This window comes from Corvus kubaryi, unplaced genomic scaffold (genome assembly GCF_017639235.1).
Source record: "Corvus kubaryi isolate FWS band 111438036 unplaced genomic scaffold, C.kubaryi_AGA036_p1.0 65485, whole genome shotgun sequence".
NCBI lineage: Eukaryota > Metazoa > Chordata > Aves > Passeriformes > Corvidae > Corvus > Corvus kubaryi.
The window spans coordinates 24916-42633 of NW_024582043.1; the positions used below are offsets into that span (position 1 = coordinate 24916).

The following is a 17718-nucleotide window of genomic DNA, read 5'->3' on the forward strand; positions in this document are numbered from 1 at the left end:
GAGATTCCATCTTAAACACAGCAATTAATGGAAAGCTTGCCCAAAGTCAACCTGATTTAAATACTACACGATTAAAGTCATTGTGAGAGCAGTAGCCAACAAGTGAAAGCTCTGACTACAAACTTAAAAGGATGACAAAAGAAAATGTAAGTGTCCTTGAAGAGTAATACTTAATCCATGATTTTATCAAAGAATGTAGCTTCACTCACATGATCTTAACAACAAACACAGCCCTATGCTTGCTGCATATTTAAGAGCTGCAGCAATGCAACCTTAAAAAACCTGCTCCTGGCTACAGCAGTTTTTCCCCCCAACACTCCTGCTTAATGCTTAGTACTTAGAAAGCCTATGGACTTCACATTGTAAGTAGTCAGCCACCCCTCCTCTTGTTGTAGAGAGCATCTCACTGTGTAACCAGTGAAATCACAATACTGCATCACTATTAAATTAAGTAGAAAATCTCTGTTAAGTGGGAATTCATAAAAATGTTGAAATTGCTCTAAAATATAGCTGCTTGTGCTTTCAAGCAGCTTTGGGACAAGTTTTCTTTGCTACTAGAGCTCCCCTTTAAGACAGATTTCCACATAGTGCCACATGTCTGAAGTATCTTTAAAGGATGTGTGTCCCACAGTAATCTGTTATTGGCTTTGATATCAGAGAAAGCTATTTGTGAAACCTTTGAACAATTCAGATAATAGCACAGCATTCCCTCTACCCTTTATGTCCTACCAAAAAGGCAACTTACGCTACTCAGCAAAACTGAACTGTGGTTCACTAGAAACATAATAGACTTTTAAATCAAAAAAAACTTGTTTACAAGTCATTAAACTCAAGGTGAGTTGACCTGTGTCTGCTTGAGAAATCATTGAGTTCAAGCCTTATTAGTCCTTTGTCTTCCATCAGTTTTATTCCCAGAAAAAGTTTGTTTCATCTGTAACACTTGCCCAAAGCCAAGCTCCACTTGTAGAACTCACAGTGAGCAAACACTTGAAATGGCATTATTTCTGGTAGAGCATTACTGTGAACCCTTCAGTTGAACAACGAGCCAAGTCTCTGCACTTGCTTTTATAATGGAAACCCTTTCAAACATACTAGCAGCTGCTGTATTCCAAGAATCCTTATAAGTGACAGAGTATTAAATCATCATAAAAATATTTGAGCAAGATGGTCAAGGAATTGCATGCAAATCTACAGATATGACATAAAGCAGTCCATGAAGTGCTGACCACTGTGGTGAAGTCTGAAGTTCAAAGACATCTAATGAAAACCTCTGAATATCAGCACCGGACATTCAACACAGAACACTGACAGAGCAATTTTTTTTTTTTCAATTTTGTTTCAAAATACTGCAAAATGCTAAACCTGAATCAAGAATACAGCATAACAGTACTAAATAAAGGTAAGGCAAAATTAATCAAGATGCTAAAAGTGGTTCCCCGTTGGCTCTGTCAATATGATCCAAACCTCAGTACATTTAAGAAACGTACATGCAAAAACCAACTAGCCTTTGACTGGGGGGGGGGATGGGGGAGAAGGGGGTGTCAAAATTGAGCCATATATGGAAAGGGTAAGAAAAGAGCTCAAGTGTATTTCTTCACTCTGGTACCAAAATTTCCTACATTAATCTGCTGAATAAGGAAGCATGATGTTTGTGCCAGTAATCTGCACCAGATTGACAGCTGATGACTCCGTATTTCCAGAGGTTTAAAAAAAAATTCCAAAGTTCAGTGCCAACAGCATGCCCCATAAGCATTCTTCAGATCTCTTATCTACAGGAGTTCCATGTAGCATGCTTGTCACTACATGAGCACACAACTGAAAAAAAGACTTAGCTTCATGCTCTACTCATTAGTCAAAGTAGCTGACTGGTAAAAAATATTTATAGCATTTCTGTATCACATCATACTGCTGTTAGCTATGGTTTAAATGAATTACAGACAAGAGTTGTACTCCCCTGTGTTGTCAACATTGTGGTGAAGTTGGTTTCCTGACGTTAATGTTTGTCTACATCAGTAAGTGAAAATATTCTCTATTCTGGCTATGACAGCAGCTATTTTACTGAGGTGAACAAAAGCCTTCCCCAGAGCTCTACCTCAATGATAGCTTTGTACCTTAAACTTACAATCAAGGGATATGTTCATTTGCTAATAAAACCCAATAGCATGTAAGCAGTTATGTTTCATATTACAGTTCTGATGGAAAAAGTGACGTACGGAAAATATTTTTTCATTCAGAAGAGATTCCTTTGTGGCAAGTCACAGCAGGCACTGGCCTCCTCTACATCAACAAGACATTTCTCAGATAACAGTTATGTAAAATACTAAGACATACTCTATGTCTGGCTGCTTAGCAATTACCAAAATAGAATGGTTTGTATCATCTTGGAGAATAAATATTCAGAAAAGATCAGCTACTTAACCCAGAAAACCAAAAGTCTGTATACCCCTTACTTATTTCTTATGCCTCTGCTGCAAAATTTCACCATATACTTCTTATCAGGAAAAGAGAACTCTGCAATGAAGCTCACAGTCGTTTCTTTTCCTGCTGTTTTTAAGTAAAACAGCACATTAATACAAGACAACATCAGAATAAAACAAGTAATTTTCATTATTAAAGGTAAATTGGTAAAATCAAATTTACCGCAATAAATCCATCCTATTTTTTCTGCTGAAATGCTTGATAAAATTCTGCTTCCAAAAAAAAGCAAGTTCTCGCAGTTTTCATTCCTACATCTGAAGTGCTTAAACAGCAATCTCACACTAATACTCCAGATTTTACATTTTTTACAACATCTATAGACTGACTCAGCATCTCAGACCTATTATAGGCACAGTTTGATAATAATTTCTTTCAACGATAATACCAGATTAATTAGCAAGCACCTCTCCTTAACTCTCTAAAAACCTGCAATAATGGATAATACTCAGAAGCCCTTGAGGCACACAAGAGTTGAGCAGCCTTTTTTAAGGATCTCTATTTGAGTCAGAAAAAGGAAAACAAGCACACTTTTAAAGATCCCAGTAACAAAGTATGTCTTTTTCTGTAAGAATCTTCTAAATTCAAAAGTAGGCAAGAAGCTACTAACCTACCCTCCCCTCGCTTAATCATGATTCTATGATTTAAGACAAAATGAGATATTTTCATTCTCTTCGTTTCATCCATTCGATTTCAGTCTTACTTTCATGTCAGTAACAGCACTTGGACTGAGGTAAGAGTGCAGTATGGCACAGGAAAAGAAACCAACCAGGTTTTCACTACAATGCACCCTCATGAGGCCATGCCCAAGGACATCCACCATTAGGTATGACTCCCCTACTGTTCTTTTGCAGCTTTCTCATGCCAGAAAGTAAAGCCCAATGTTATTTTGTACTCCCTGTTAAAAATAATCAAGCAGAAGCACTCTATTACCCTGTGAGAGTTTCCCACAGTTGCTGTGTGGTTCAGTAGCCTGAACCTCAGCGCTGCACACTATCTGATAGTTTTCCCTCAGGACCCCTGCTTAAAATAATGTGAAGTCCCATCAAGCACTCAACAGCACATCTAACTGGAGATCCTCTGGTTTGAAAGCATGATTTCTGGAGTCTTTTAAAACACTGCATCTTCCTGTTGGCTGTACACCAGATGTCTACTGTATCTGCAGACTATAAAATGTCTCAAAAGGAACTATGTTAAATTAAAATGACAATTTGTCTTTGAACTACCTGAAATTAAACACGGCAGTTTTACTAGATTTTCCTGCCCTGAGGAAAAGAGCAAAAGGAACAAAGGCAGAAATTCCAACACACCTCAACCAAACGACCTGCCAAACACAGTGAAAGTTAACTACTTTGGGACATACTCCCTCCTTAACTATTTCTGTAATTTACAGTGCTATTTTCTATCTGTTTGTGAGTAACATTAGAGTGAAAAAAATTGTTATGCCATCATTTGCACAAGACAATGACCAATATGAAGAAATTTTAGGGTACAGGAAAGAAGACTCTACTATCAACGACCTAAGCTAGGAGCAGAGACAAGAACTGAAAAAATATATAAACTGCACTTACTATGAAGTCAGAATAAACGGTACTATTTCAGTTGGAATGGACCAACAACAATCATCTAGGCCAACTGCCCAACCAACTGGGGGTTGATCAAAAGCTAAAGCATGTTAAGGGCATTGTCCAAATGCCTCAAACACTGACAGACTTCAGTCATCGATCATCTCACCAGGAACCCTGTTTGAGCAGGGTTTTGAGTATTTCAGCTGTTGTCATTCTTACAAGAAAACTTAGCTCAACAGAGAGAGACAATGGGGAATTTCATTAAACTTTTAAAAAAGAGCAGACTTCACGAGATTAGTACATACCTTTTGTCTGCTGAGTCTCCTGGGGCTTTCTCTCTCTAGGTTCTAGAGGCTCAGTTTCAGATCGCAATTCTGTAGATTGCTTTCTTTCAAAACTGAAGTCTGGAAGTCGTGGAGCTTGAGGTCTAGTTTTTCTTGCAGGATTCAGGAAGAAGCAGTAGGCACACCTAAATGCTACACAGAGACACCCAGTAAGCAGCCTCACTAATTAACTTCACATTTCACCTTTATTCCTACACTATCTTCTGATGGTCAAAAATACTAAAAACAGAGAGTTAACTAAGTGACTATCAGTACCAGAGAGTACCTTCATCAAATTTACATATGCTGTTCTATACAGGTCCTTCTCTAAATTGAGCAGGCATTTGCTTTTTGCAAACCTGCTTACTTTCAAGCTCTGCTGCACTGTGTACTGCCCAACACTGTGAAAGATTTGACCACAATGAACAAAATAATGCAATTCAGTAGCACCAGATGTTGCCGCATGGTGCTCTATTCTTTCCTACAAAAGAATTACGTTGGCAGATGAATTTTTTTCCCTCCCCTTAAGATGCCACTTTCGCCACAACCTGAGTAAGGAGATGTTAGGAATTCCACAAGGTATGTCTCGTTCTGCCTTTTGAGGAGCATTCTGCTCAAGTGACGCTTAATTAAGAAAAAGCAGTTTTGTTTTGTAGAAGTACTGGATACCATTTAATACTTAAATAACTATTTTTGTCCTCCCCACTCTCACCAAGACAAGTAGGGAAGTGGCAATTTCTGGTACAGTGGAGTTGTGAACTAAAATGACATATAGACTACGTATCTTTGGTTTCATAGGAAACATTTAGCTTATTCTTACAGTGCAGTATATTTACTCACAAAATTAAACAAAACAAAATTAAATAGAAGATTTAGCTAAGAATCCATAGTTTCTTAAGCATCAGGCTTACACTTGTGGTAGAAAGCAGGCAAAATACAACATCTGTGTTCAATAAAGAGCTGTGTCTGTCTTAAGTTATTGTCAGCCATAAATTCACGTATAGGCCCCTAGGGCTTGTTCCCACTTTTTCCAATACGTCCCCAAGATCTTCTTGCCAAAGGAAAATTTAGTTTAAGTTCTGCTAAAAGAGGCACACTTTAATGTCAGATAGTTTCTCAACATGAAACCCTTCTGAGAACCATTCATAGCCAGTAGCAATGTTCAGGGATGTATTGGAGGAAGCTTATTTCTACTGAATAGTTTTCTACACATAAAATCCATGACCTGGAGGTTGCAATAAAGTACTTCTCTAAGTCTTGAAGGAAATCTTAAGATACAGAGTAATAAGTTAGCAAAAAATATCCCACATGAAGTGATACGTCACAATGTCAGTTAAGTACTTAGCTGCAACCAAAATGAAGTATGATTCATGTTTGTTATGAAACATAAACCAAGTAAGTCTAAAAAAGATTAGCTCTTACCTATATACTCAAACTCCTCCTTCAAAGCCATACCATTGTGAGAAAAACATTGCTGACATATAAGAGCATACCTAGAAAACATGAATAATACATAATTACATACCTTTAAGTAAAAACACATTGAAGGAAGATGTATTTTACCTTGCATATTGACTAATACCTTAGATCTTTTCTTCTAAAAGGTGATGTCCACAATGAAATTATTACCCTTGAAAGCAAACTACATCTGTAGATTAAATAATACTTTTTGAAGTTGGTTTAACCACTGTGAAATACTCGCAGCTACACTTTAAATCACAGTTCAACATATTTTTAATATCATCAGTGTCAGAAAACAACACACAAATTAAGCTTTTGTTTCTTTAGAATACAGTTAATATGAAAAGTAACCACAGTTAATGTGTTATGTTCTGATATGTCTGGATAGTTCTGAAGGCCATCTGAAAGGCATTTATAGCAGATATAAAGCTAAAGTGCTGAGGCAATTGATATTTTTTTATTTCAAAATATAAGTCATTCACCCACTTGAGTACAGATTTTTCTTTGTATCACACGGCTAATACCACTCAGAACAGAGGTTAGTTTTGCCCAAATATTAGCAGTTTCCCTGCAAAGAGATTTCAACTGAATCATTGAGAAAGAACCATTTCTTAATTACGAAAATTTTGAACAAGTTCATTTGCAATTCTTTTAACCTTGATGTGTCTGGCTTAAACAAAAAGGTTAAGAAGCTTCCTTTCCCCAAAGTGCTTAGGTATTTCTTAAAGAACATTTTACCTGTTCTGAGGACCATCACCAACCAAATATTCAATAACTCTATCCACAACTCCTCTTTCTCGAGGAAGAACAGGTCTTGCCAATGGAGGGCCTGGAGGATGAAGACCTAGAAGACATGAATTATATCAAAATTATTTTCCACTATATTATTACAAATCGTATTTTACTGTGTGTGCTACTGTAACAAAATAATTGCATCAACTTAATATACATGGGCATATTTCTTAGTCCACTAGGAAAGCTGTAAGATTCTTCGACCCACAATAGTTGAAAATTCCTCTTCTGCTCCTTTAGCTTACAATTTTATTAAATCACTCCATTTTTACACCTTGGGCATGTAATTAAATTTCTAATTTCTCAAGAACTTAATGTATCAATAGTATTCAATGATTATTAACATATTTCTTTTTAAGAAAGAACAACTTAACTAAGTTCTCTTCATACACTCTCAACTCTGCAAATTTATACTTCTAGTTTATACCAATAAATCTGGCAAAATCAATGACAACAGCAGAACTAGAGATCAGGGCAACCTGGTCTCCTGGACGGTGTCCTGTCCATGGCATGAGGCTTTCAAATAGATTATCTTTAAGATCCCTTAAAATCCAAACCATTCTATGACTTTATGAAGTTGTCACCACTGAAACACCCCCTGGTTTCCGTGTAATTACTATACCACATGAGCATGCCCTCAGTGTGCATTCAGTCTTTACATTAAATCTGTCCAGCTGTTTGTCACTTCGGCAATCCCTCGTTTAACGGCAAGTTGGATACTTTCAGATTTATGCTTAGTCAGAGAAGCCAGAAGGCCACTATAAAGATACTATTTCCCCCATGCATTTAACAAACTACTATCAAAACGAAACTCCTTAAAGAAAAGGTAAGAGCAATGGTTGGTACTTTTTCACCTCTACACACCGCAGTTAAATTAGAACACTGGCACAAGTTTCTCTTTCCACAAAGTTTTAAAACATCTGGTCCATTGTATAAGACCAATGCAAACTACCAATTTCCATTTATATAGCTGAGTTCTTATGTCTACTTTCTCTTGCAGCCTTAAAACAGAATAAGCTAGGCCTAACATAAGCAACTCAGGTCTGAATCATTCCAATGCAAGTGTAGGAACCCAGAGGGCTGAGAATATTTCTCTGCCTGTTTTTAAGGGTTCTTACCCCCCTGAACAACACTGTTTTAGCTTCAAACCTTGGAAAAAATTACCAACAGTTAGACAAGAACTAGAATACACAGTGGTGTGAATTAGGTGATAGACTACTATGTAAGATTGTCACAGGGTGAAAAATTTAGAGGTTTTGGGCTTCTCTCTGTAGTAAATAGATAAGAATAAAAAACATCAAAATGGAGGATTGTTGTTGCTCTCTAAAACTTCTCCTTCTACTACTCCATGTTCTGCAGTAAAAGTAGTTTGGAATGATGGGATAGAAAATGCCGCAGTTCCCGGCCGTGTTACTGAATAATTGTAGGGAAGTGAAAATAATGTACATTTTTAGTAACTATTGGTTAAAATATCTTTAAAAGGCTGTGTAAATCTTGATGGAGAGCCCTCACTCCTGCTTTTCTGTGCTCTATGCTGTACCAGGGTCACGCTAGTGGCTCTGTTCCTCTGATAAGACTTAATAAACAACTATCTGGAAGCACTGAAACTCAAGGAAAAGTCTCGGTTTATCTTTGAAACTCCTTGCAAGGACTTTCAGCAAATTCTCTCCCATCCAGAAGGACTTGATTTACGGCACGGTTCAGTGTCATGCAACCATTCAAATAACTAAGTATGGAGAGGAAACATTTTACATTTAAGCACCAGAAGCATTATGTTACAGTACTTTCAACAAACAGTTCTGAGTGTAAGATAATGCAGCATTTGGGGGAAGAGAAGGGAAGACTTAAAATCTATTCCCATAAGAGCTTTATGAATTACATTCAAAGTCCACAAAACAAACAAGCAAAATAAACAGTGTTTGAGTAGAACAACGAACCAGTCTTTCAGAACTCTCAAACTGGGACAAAATGGTCAGCTTCAGCCACTTCAAGACAAAACTGTGACTCCTTGCAAATAAGACTTGGTTTAAACCAATGACAAAATTACTAGTAAAAATGCAGAAGTCCTATACAAGCTCAGGACAGCTAAGAAGGTGAGACAGGAAAAAAAACCAGCTAGTATTAGCAGGTTTTGTACTGAGATGAGCATATGGCAACCTGAAGCCCTGCAAGAACTAAGTATATGTAATTCATAGAAATTAAATAATGGAGGTGCAAAAAGTTCTGGCTTGTAGCTATTCTCACTACATCCAGTAAAAACAAATATAGAAACAGCAGGGCTTAAAAGAAAGGCCTTTAGTAACTACAGAAGTCAGCCTGCAATTCTCTTTTCAATTTGCTGTATGCTTCCAGTGTTTTTCTTGAGGTATGTTTCACAGAATCCCCTGTAATGACCAATAAACAAAGAGGAAGTTAAAGGGTAAAACAAACTAAAATCACTGTCTCAATATACAACAGAGTAAAACAGATTAAACGCACTGTCTAAAAATGCAAAATAGGATTTTTTAAAAATCCAAACAAAGGACAACTAAGAGAGCATAGTTTGTTAGTATGTTGAACTACTTCAGAAGGACATTTGATTGAAAGATATTGTGTTAAAAACAGTTGACTTCAAGCTTTTCAGGATTGTTCAGATTTAGTTTTCTTATAGCAACTCAGCCAGGGACAGCATCAGGACATGCACAATCATAGCTTCCAGCACTTTGATAAAATACAAATAGAAGTAACATGTACCTCTTAAGTAGAGTATTCATAGAATATGATGAGTTGGAAGGGACCCATCAGGATCATCGAGTCCAACTCCTGGCCCTGCAAAGGACACCCCAAAAATCACACCATGTGCCTGAGAGCGCTGTCCAAACGCTTCTTGAACTCTGTCAGGCTTGGTGCTGTGACCACTTCCCTGGGGAGCCCATGCCAGTGCTCTGGGTGAAAAACTTTACCCTGATACCCAACCTACACCTCCCCGACTCAGCTTCATGCCATTTCCTTGGGCCCTGTCACTGGTCATCTGAGTGAAGAGATCAGTGCCTGCCCCTCTCCTTCCCCCCATGAGGATGTTGAAGACCACAGTGAGGTCTCCCCTCAGTCTCCTCTTCTTCAGGCTGAAAGAATCAAGTATCTCAGGCACTCCTCATAAATCTTCACCTCCAGACCAGGAGGCAGAGAAAACAGCAAGTCTTACTATTCAATAACCTGATCCAAGATGGGCTTCATGTTTAAATACAGCATTAAAAATAACTGCGAGCAAATTACCATCTCAAGCCTCCTGCCTTTCAATCTTCACAGACAGAAGCAACAAAGGAAAAAGTAACTAAGGGCAGAATGTACTACATTGTGGTAAACCTCATGCTCAATGCCACATACAGATAACCTCCATCCTCTATGGCAAATGTCAAACATTGTAGGAATCAAGTACTTTCAGCAGTGCCCTCTTGCAGTGCTACACATAAAACAAGACTAATCTTGACATTAAGGCTGCATTATTTCTAACAGTCTTTCAAAACACATCTTGTCAATATTGGATATTTGACCTAAATGGACTGTCCTAATCTTTAGGAGCACAAGAAAATTTGTTCAGAAAATACTGCAATTTACAACCCATCTGTTAAGTAAAAAGATTCCATACTCAACACAAATGTTTTTAAAAATTTTTTAAATTTTCACAAACAAGAGAAATGAATTCAAGAGATAACAATCAGTGAATGCATTTCCAAGTTACCCCTGTATTCTGTCCTCAAGCAGGAACCTAGACCCTCACAGCAACAAAACCCTCACAGCAGCAAAACAGAACAAATTCAGTGCAGTATAAGCTAGATTCTGCTAAAGCTGTCCAAAGTAGAGGTCAGGCAAAATTCATTTCCTAGAGCCTCATAAAAACCTAAAAGATCCAATACTTCCATCAAAAAAAGGCACTGATACAATCTGCACTAGAATTAAAGCTCTAGAACAACTTTGTGAATACCTGGTTTACACTCAAATGTTTACTTAGGAATTTATTCAAAAGACCAAGTTTTCATATGACTTGAAAATCACCAATATATCAAGTTTCTGAAAGTCAATAACCAAGGTAAAAATTGAATAAAGTTACCTAGAGTGAAACATCACAACACACTCCAACAACAACTTCAATTACCTGCCTACTAATAACTCAAACCAACCATCCCGGTTCTCATGCTGTTATGGACACCAGTAATTAATATAAACATCAAAAGCAATCATTGTAGAAAGACTGGTCATTTTTGCAAAGCTTGGCAAACTCTCAACTACCTGCTGGTTATTAATTTTCAAACATATGGGAGCTCTGTGGTAATACACGTTAAATTGATTCTCCCCTACAAAATATAGTATAATGAAAATGAATTATTAATCTTCTGTAAAATAGAGATAATTAAGGCTATTCATATTTGTTGCAGGCCATGCATAAACTTAGATGCAATATTGTTCTTATAGATACTGAATTTATGTACTTTTCACTACAGCTACAGCTACACGACAAATTTCATACACCTGCAAGGTTTGGGGAAATTCAAGAAAAAAAGAGGACTTCCATCTTAACTGACAATTGCAGTGGCTCCCATTGTTATTCATGGCAAAGTAACATGTTTGGTCAAAATACCAGTTACTAGTGGGGGAAAAAGTGTCTGTAAGGCATTATCACAAAAACTACTACATTGAAATTTTTAAATCACAAGCTTGTCCTTTCAAACAAGTCAGTTACTTTATTTCCCTTCCTCCTCTAAAACATTTATGCAGTACAGGCTGAATTTCATCCAGCTTATTCAATGTGCCTGAATCTTCCCCAAAGAACAAAGCTATTATACAGCTGATACCTTATTATACAGTCAGCTTCCTTAAAAAGAAGCATGCAATTTTAAACTCATTATGGAATTTTTGGTAATCAGATATCAGTGAATGTGGTTTGCAACCAAATGACCAATTTCCTGGTGCAAGGAGCTAATTTCTGGTACTTCAAGATAATCAAGACTTACTAACAATTTGCCTTTACAGTTCACTTCAGGGATAAAAACAAATTTAGCAGTTTCATAACACAGGTAAAGAATTACTAACAACAGATAAGATTTAATGGACTCTACAGAGAAGGGAGATCACAACTTTCCATGACAAGTTTATTCCACTCCACTAAGCAACAGGAAAAGGCATTTTAACATTCAGCTTCCCAAGATCTTAGAGAGCAGGTGTCAATATATTATCTACAGGTCTACTTTTAGATTGTATCTTGGAAATTAGTAAGGAAGGGCATACAGCTGGTAAGACTTAAGTAGCTTCAAGTAAAAATCAGGAACACAGGGCAGAGAAAAATATTCTTGATCCCTGTATACATAGAGCAAAGAACTACTCCACATTACACTGGTGCTCACGAGATTCTTGGCAAGTTGTACCCCTTCTATTTTCAAGACAGCATTTCATATCTTTTCTTGCCTTGTGATCCAATTTGTCAAACATCCCATGAAGAATGGAAGGCCTGGCACAAACCATCCTTTACACACAGCTTTACCATCCATGAGGAAAATAAGAACTGTGCTTCCCACCCAAAACTCTCAAATTTTGCAATTCCTCCAATTCCATTTAGTTCATATTCTATTTATTGAAAGTCCATCCCATCTGAATACCAAATAAGAAATCAAGTGAAAAACATTTTCAGGCTACAAAACCAAATTTTAAGGACTACTCATTCCTACCAGATTTCAACCTGTTGCTAGACTTTGGACTCTTGTACCAAAATAACAATGCCTTTTTAGCATTCAGCTACAACACAGACAACTTTTCTGTTGTATTTGGTATTCCACACTTTAATCTATGAGTAGAGGCTGCATGACTATACCTTCTAGAGTAAAAATTTAAATAAATGTCAAAATGCATGTTAAAAAAAATATGTGCAGGGTTTAGTGAGAAGCATGAATGTATTCTGAAAGTGTTCTCCTCTGTACCTGATTTATACAAGCATAGAGCTCTTCTAAACTAAGAACATAAAAAGGTATGCTATATTGTTGACTACAGAATACTGCAAAGTTTTATTGCCATTTAAACAAAGAAGCCATAAGAGTTAAATGAGCTCAGGCAATAGGTTTCAGCATCAAAAGGTGCCAGATGTAAAGAGTTATGGCTAATTGAATATGGAACTCCTGCTTAATCAGATAACTGCTCTGCTATCTCCAAATGAAATGCCATTTCCATACTGTCTGAAAATGGCCTATTTTATTGGTAACCAGAGAAAACAATATAAACTGTAAATAACATTAAGTGCTGTGTTTACCCATTCCAGGCACTGAAGTAGCAGGGGATCCAGGGCGTCTTGGTAAAACGTTTGATTGCAAGGATGCCACAGCAGCTCTTTCCAGGAGCCCGCTCACAGCTGGTGTCTCTCTCTGCAGATTCGGAGATGCTGGAAGCAGGGACTTTGGAGAGCCTTGTTTAGGAGTTGCAGGTTGAGGTGTAGAAACATTTCTTTGAGCTGCAGTCCTCTGACGAATTTCTGACAAGAACATGTACATACTGAATTTAGTATCTAGCATTATAGGCAAGATATTAGTAAAGGTACATTAATATCGTTATACCAATTAGCAAATTACAGAATCAAACAAAACCAGGAAGGTCTTAAACTAAATATCATCAGCTGAGCATGTCACAGAAGTAAATACCATGCAGAAGTAAATACCACAGAATACTGTATTTCAATAGCAATTATCATAACAGTTAAACACTTTGGGCAAAATTCTTCTAGAAGGCAATTAGAGAACAGAATCATAAAGTATCTGCTAAGGCAGAATGCTGGACATATGAATAGTTAGACTCAAACCACAATGCACAGAACTGACCACTTTTTACTCCATGGCTTAAGAATGCTTCCAAGTATTCAGCTTTTCATGGGACCAAAATTACTCAGTCAGTACCTAAAATGCCCAGGCTAAGTGCCCAGAGTTATTTTAACATATCACATTGGATAAATGAAACAACTCTAAAAACAGAAGAAAAGGTAATGCTTCTTTCAAGTAACGTAGTTTCACTCACTTGTTTCAGTAACCCTGTTATCAAACCACATGCATGGATTCTCACAAAGCAAGAATGGGCTCTGCTGGAACACATCCCTACTTTTACCTCTTCTCACACCACTATCAGTTAGTATTGAATCTCTATCACGAAAACCTTAACATACTTCCTCAGTTGTTCTTACCTGAAGCCAAATATCACCAGAGTAATATACTATGGTTTCAATGCTGTAATAGTCACTATTGCAACAAATTGAACTGAAATGTAACCATTGCTTTAGGTCTGCAGATATTCACATGGTTAAAAAGTACCAGCTTAGTCTCTAAAAGGGACACCCCAGTAACACCCACACCTAAGGCTGTAATACCCTACACAGTTAGCATATAGCACCCAAGTCACTTTGAACAAGCTTGCATGTCTTCCTTCACAGCAAATGGAATTTAACACTACATTTGGACTCTAAAATCATTTCCATGAGTGTCAAGATTAGAGGGATTTTATCTGCTGACTTTGTGTCAGGCTGGAAGAGTTTAAATGCTTCGCAGGCAGTTTATAGGTCCACTGGCAACCAGCCACTGGAAAATGGGTGTGCTGAGCCTGAAGGAACGATCCCTGCCCCCAAAAGTACAATACTACCACGCCAAGCTCCTGCTTTGGGTGGAGGAGGGGAGCATGCTACATCGGCTTGCACTAGCTAAGAAAAAGCTGCTATCACTGAAGTACTAGGTCAAACATAACAATTCTGTGGGAAAACAGCCAATCTAGTGCCATGAAAATTGCAACATACATAGGTTATGGTCTTGCCTACTTATCTGTACATATAAATAGGATTAATACACAACAGAAGAAAGAATTAAAATTTTGTTGGTATCACCACTTTAAAAACTACAAGTTAAAAAACTACAGTCTTACTAAAAATCCATCTAGTTCAGTTTCCTACAAAGCAGAACAAATTACTACTTTTCCCCTGCCACACCTTCATGTGCATAGCTGCATTACTTCACACAACTTCATCATCCAAATTACATCACCCCATAAGTCTGAAGGTTCTGTATTTTAACTTGATTTTAACAAGTTAGAAGTTAATGCTTGCCCCCTCACTATTTAAGATGCTCAGAATCTGGAAACCAGGATTAATTGGTGAGGTAGTTGCAGAAATCCCATCAGCTTTTCCTTGGTGACTTGCTTCTAGTTTGAAAACTGCTCCTGGTGTTGAGAGTTTTATCTGAAGTAAGAATTCATTTATGATGAACCTCCCCATTAACATGTCTTCAAGAGCTTTTTGTGAGAGACATTAGCAGCAACCTTTCAAGTTTTACTACACTAGGACAACTGCATTCTCTCTATGCCATCTGACCAACAGGCATGACCCACCTCCAAATACAAAATACTGATTAAAATCCATGATTTATTTAACCATTATTGTCAAGTTTGGTTTACAGTTTCCAGTCGTGTGTTAGTTTCCAAAATCAGGCTACAAGGTATGTAATTTCTCAAGTCTTCTCTGGTCCACATATGTACAAAAAATGAGTGATAAAGCCCAATTCCACTTGTTCCAAGATAATTTTCAACATGTATAAAAAGAGATCTTAAACCATTCTTTTTTCATTACAAAACCAAACAAAATCCAAAAATGGATGTTAGTTTTACATTTTGAAGGCTGTCTTACTAGATCACGTGGTTTAAGCATATTAATTTTAATTGCTAAGAGTTCTGAGTCTGTTTCAATAGGTCATGGCTATACTCACATTTATTCTGAGTCCATAATACACTATTTCTAAGCAATTTCCGTGCCGCCAGCAAGAGCTTTGCCCCTTATGCCTGTTCTTTCTGAAGGGTCATTTTTGGCAAGTCTTCTTTAAATGACTTTCAATTAAAAAGATACTGCTACTTTAACAACTCTTTCCCCATATTTTTGTTCCTATAAAGATGCTGAACCAGTACTTTACCGTCAGTATTAGAGAGATGTGCTTCAGTAGTTTTAGTCTCATTACAGAGTTAAGAATGCAAGACTCATTGCTAATTTCCACAAAATATTAGGTTATGCACAATGCCTTTATTTTTTGCCTTCACTTAGAAGTTCACTTGGCTTTCACTCTATTCTATGATTCATACTTAAGAGAACTTGCCAACACTCTGCTGCTCCCCAAGTAAGAGAAGTCACCAGAACTTGCATTATGAGAAAGTGAGAAACACTCTCCTTGGCAAGACCAACAGCCCATCCATTCCAGTGTTTCCTTTCATAGAGTGGCTGCAGATGTTATTCAGTGACAACACACAAACTTGAATTTCTGATGCTTACATTTCTGATAGCATCCCCAGGATCCATAAATGCATTGTCATGGGCATAGCAAGTAGAGCCCTGTCTCATCATCTTAGTATCACATGTGGACTCTTTACCCATGAACTCCCCTAATTCCTTTTAAATCTGCTGTGCACTTCCACAACAGCAGCCCTAATATTCTTCTGATGTAACTGAATATGATCTATATACTTCTCAAATTGCCTTAAGATACAACGTGTTAGAAATGAGCCTCTTGCAAAGTTCCAGATTTCCGTAATTCCAAGTTACACAGCTTAGCTAAGAAACATGTCCATTGACCTCAACACTAACACAATATACAGGTACTGCTGATGTAGTTTTAACGAAGTTTTGCCATTTTCCAAGGATTCTCTTCAGTAACGGTATTTGTGTATCCAAAAGTCAACTGCATGAAGACAGACAAATAGCTTAAAAATAGAACACAGTTCAAATTCTGCAGTTACAGGCACTGTACAATTCACACATATAAGCAGACACATTACTTAAGAGGTATCTACTCAACTGATGATTCAGTATGAGCTCTTAAAGACTATTACAATGCTGCAGTGGCGAGGCAGTGATATGTTTCATGTTTACAAGCATAACTATTTTATTTTTCCCTCACTTTGAAACACCTTGACTTTTGTAGAGAAGAATATATTATTTTTATAGAGCTACAGTACACTGCAGGTCAGTAGATAGTTTACATAACTTGTTGGCTTTAGTATCAAAGCCCAACCAGTAATTTTCTTTCTTCCTCCTCATGCCTATATCCATCCGACAGCCTGCAACCATCTTTTATTGCATTACTTTTAATTCAGGTCACAGAGTGATCTCATTTACAATACACCCCTGCTAACAGTGGTGTTAGCAAAATGAGAAGAACAGGTAACAACAGGATATTGTTGATAAATATTCCACTGCAAATATATACTTACACTATTTTTCTCTATGGCCAAAGTACTGAATAAGCATATATTCACTAACTGTACCCCTCAAAACATTTCTGAACAGATAAAATAGCACTTAAATTTTCAAATTCCTTTCCTTCTGGATTTCCTCATGGCTTTTTTTATGCCAAACACAAGATTGACCTAAATCATCTGTTAAAACTACCATTACTTATTCAAGCAGTACATGTCAAAATCACGAGAACTGCAAAAAGAGCTGAATACACAGGAAAATTGAGGCACTACCAGTTGGTTTTCTGAGAACCAACTATTACGCAATACTGATTAAACCTTTGTACCAATTAGTATGACGTGCAAGCTTTCATTTCAACCAGTAAGTCAAAAACATACCAACTAACTAACCTTTCATCAGCTGACTCACACACAACATTGTCCAACTTGATTATATATCAGTCATTATTTACCCTCTTTTCAAAAAGACTCCATTACAGAGCTCAAGAAAATGAGTTCTGTTGCTTAGCTAGCTTGTGTCCAAAGTGAGCAAAGACAAGATCAGGGAAGATTTAATGTTAACTTGCTAACAGATATTTTATTATTCCTAACCACTCTAATTCTACCACATACTACATGCACCAAATTATACCACAACCACATAGAATGCAGGTGTCATCTAGTTACAGTAAGTTATATACTGCACAGAACAAAAGCTAATACTCATTTTGGGCAGACATTTAGTGTGAACAGCAGTAAGCTAGCAGGTTTTTTGATAGCGAAAAATTGAAATAATTACTGCATATAACAAGAACAAGTTATTTGGAAATTAAGTCTCCATAATTTCACAAGCCAAAGCCAAACACAGCATGTCCCTTTGAACT

General features: G+C 37.1%; 1 protein-coding gene across 4 annotated transcripts in view; it reads right to left on the minus strand.

Annotated features, from left to right (window-relative positions):
- Nucleotides 1-17718, minus strand: part of LOC121673546 (endoplasmic reticulum junction formation protein lunapark-like) — a 46931-nt gene that overhangs the window by 11068 nt on the left and 18145 nt on the right. For all 4 annotated transcript variants that reach the window (XR_006019233.1, XR_006019234.1, XM_042046915.1 and 1 more), the window contains exons 8-11: nt 12897-13115; nt 6566-6671; nt 5789-5859; nt 4349-4519 (exon numbers count right to left, since the gene is read on the minus strand). Coding sequence is in view for 2 of the 4 variants with exons in the window: in XM_042046915.1 (XP_041902849.1) it covers nt 4349-4519; nt 5789-5859; nt 6566-6671; nt 12897-13115 (567 nt within the window). In the remaining 2 variants the exon portion in view is untranslated. The remainder of the gene's footprint in view (nt 1-4348; nt 4520-5788; nt 5860-6565; nt 6672-12896; nt 13116-17718) is intronic.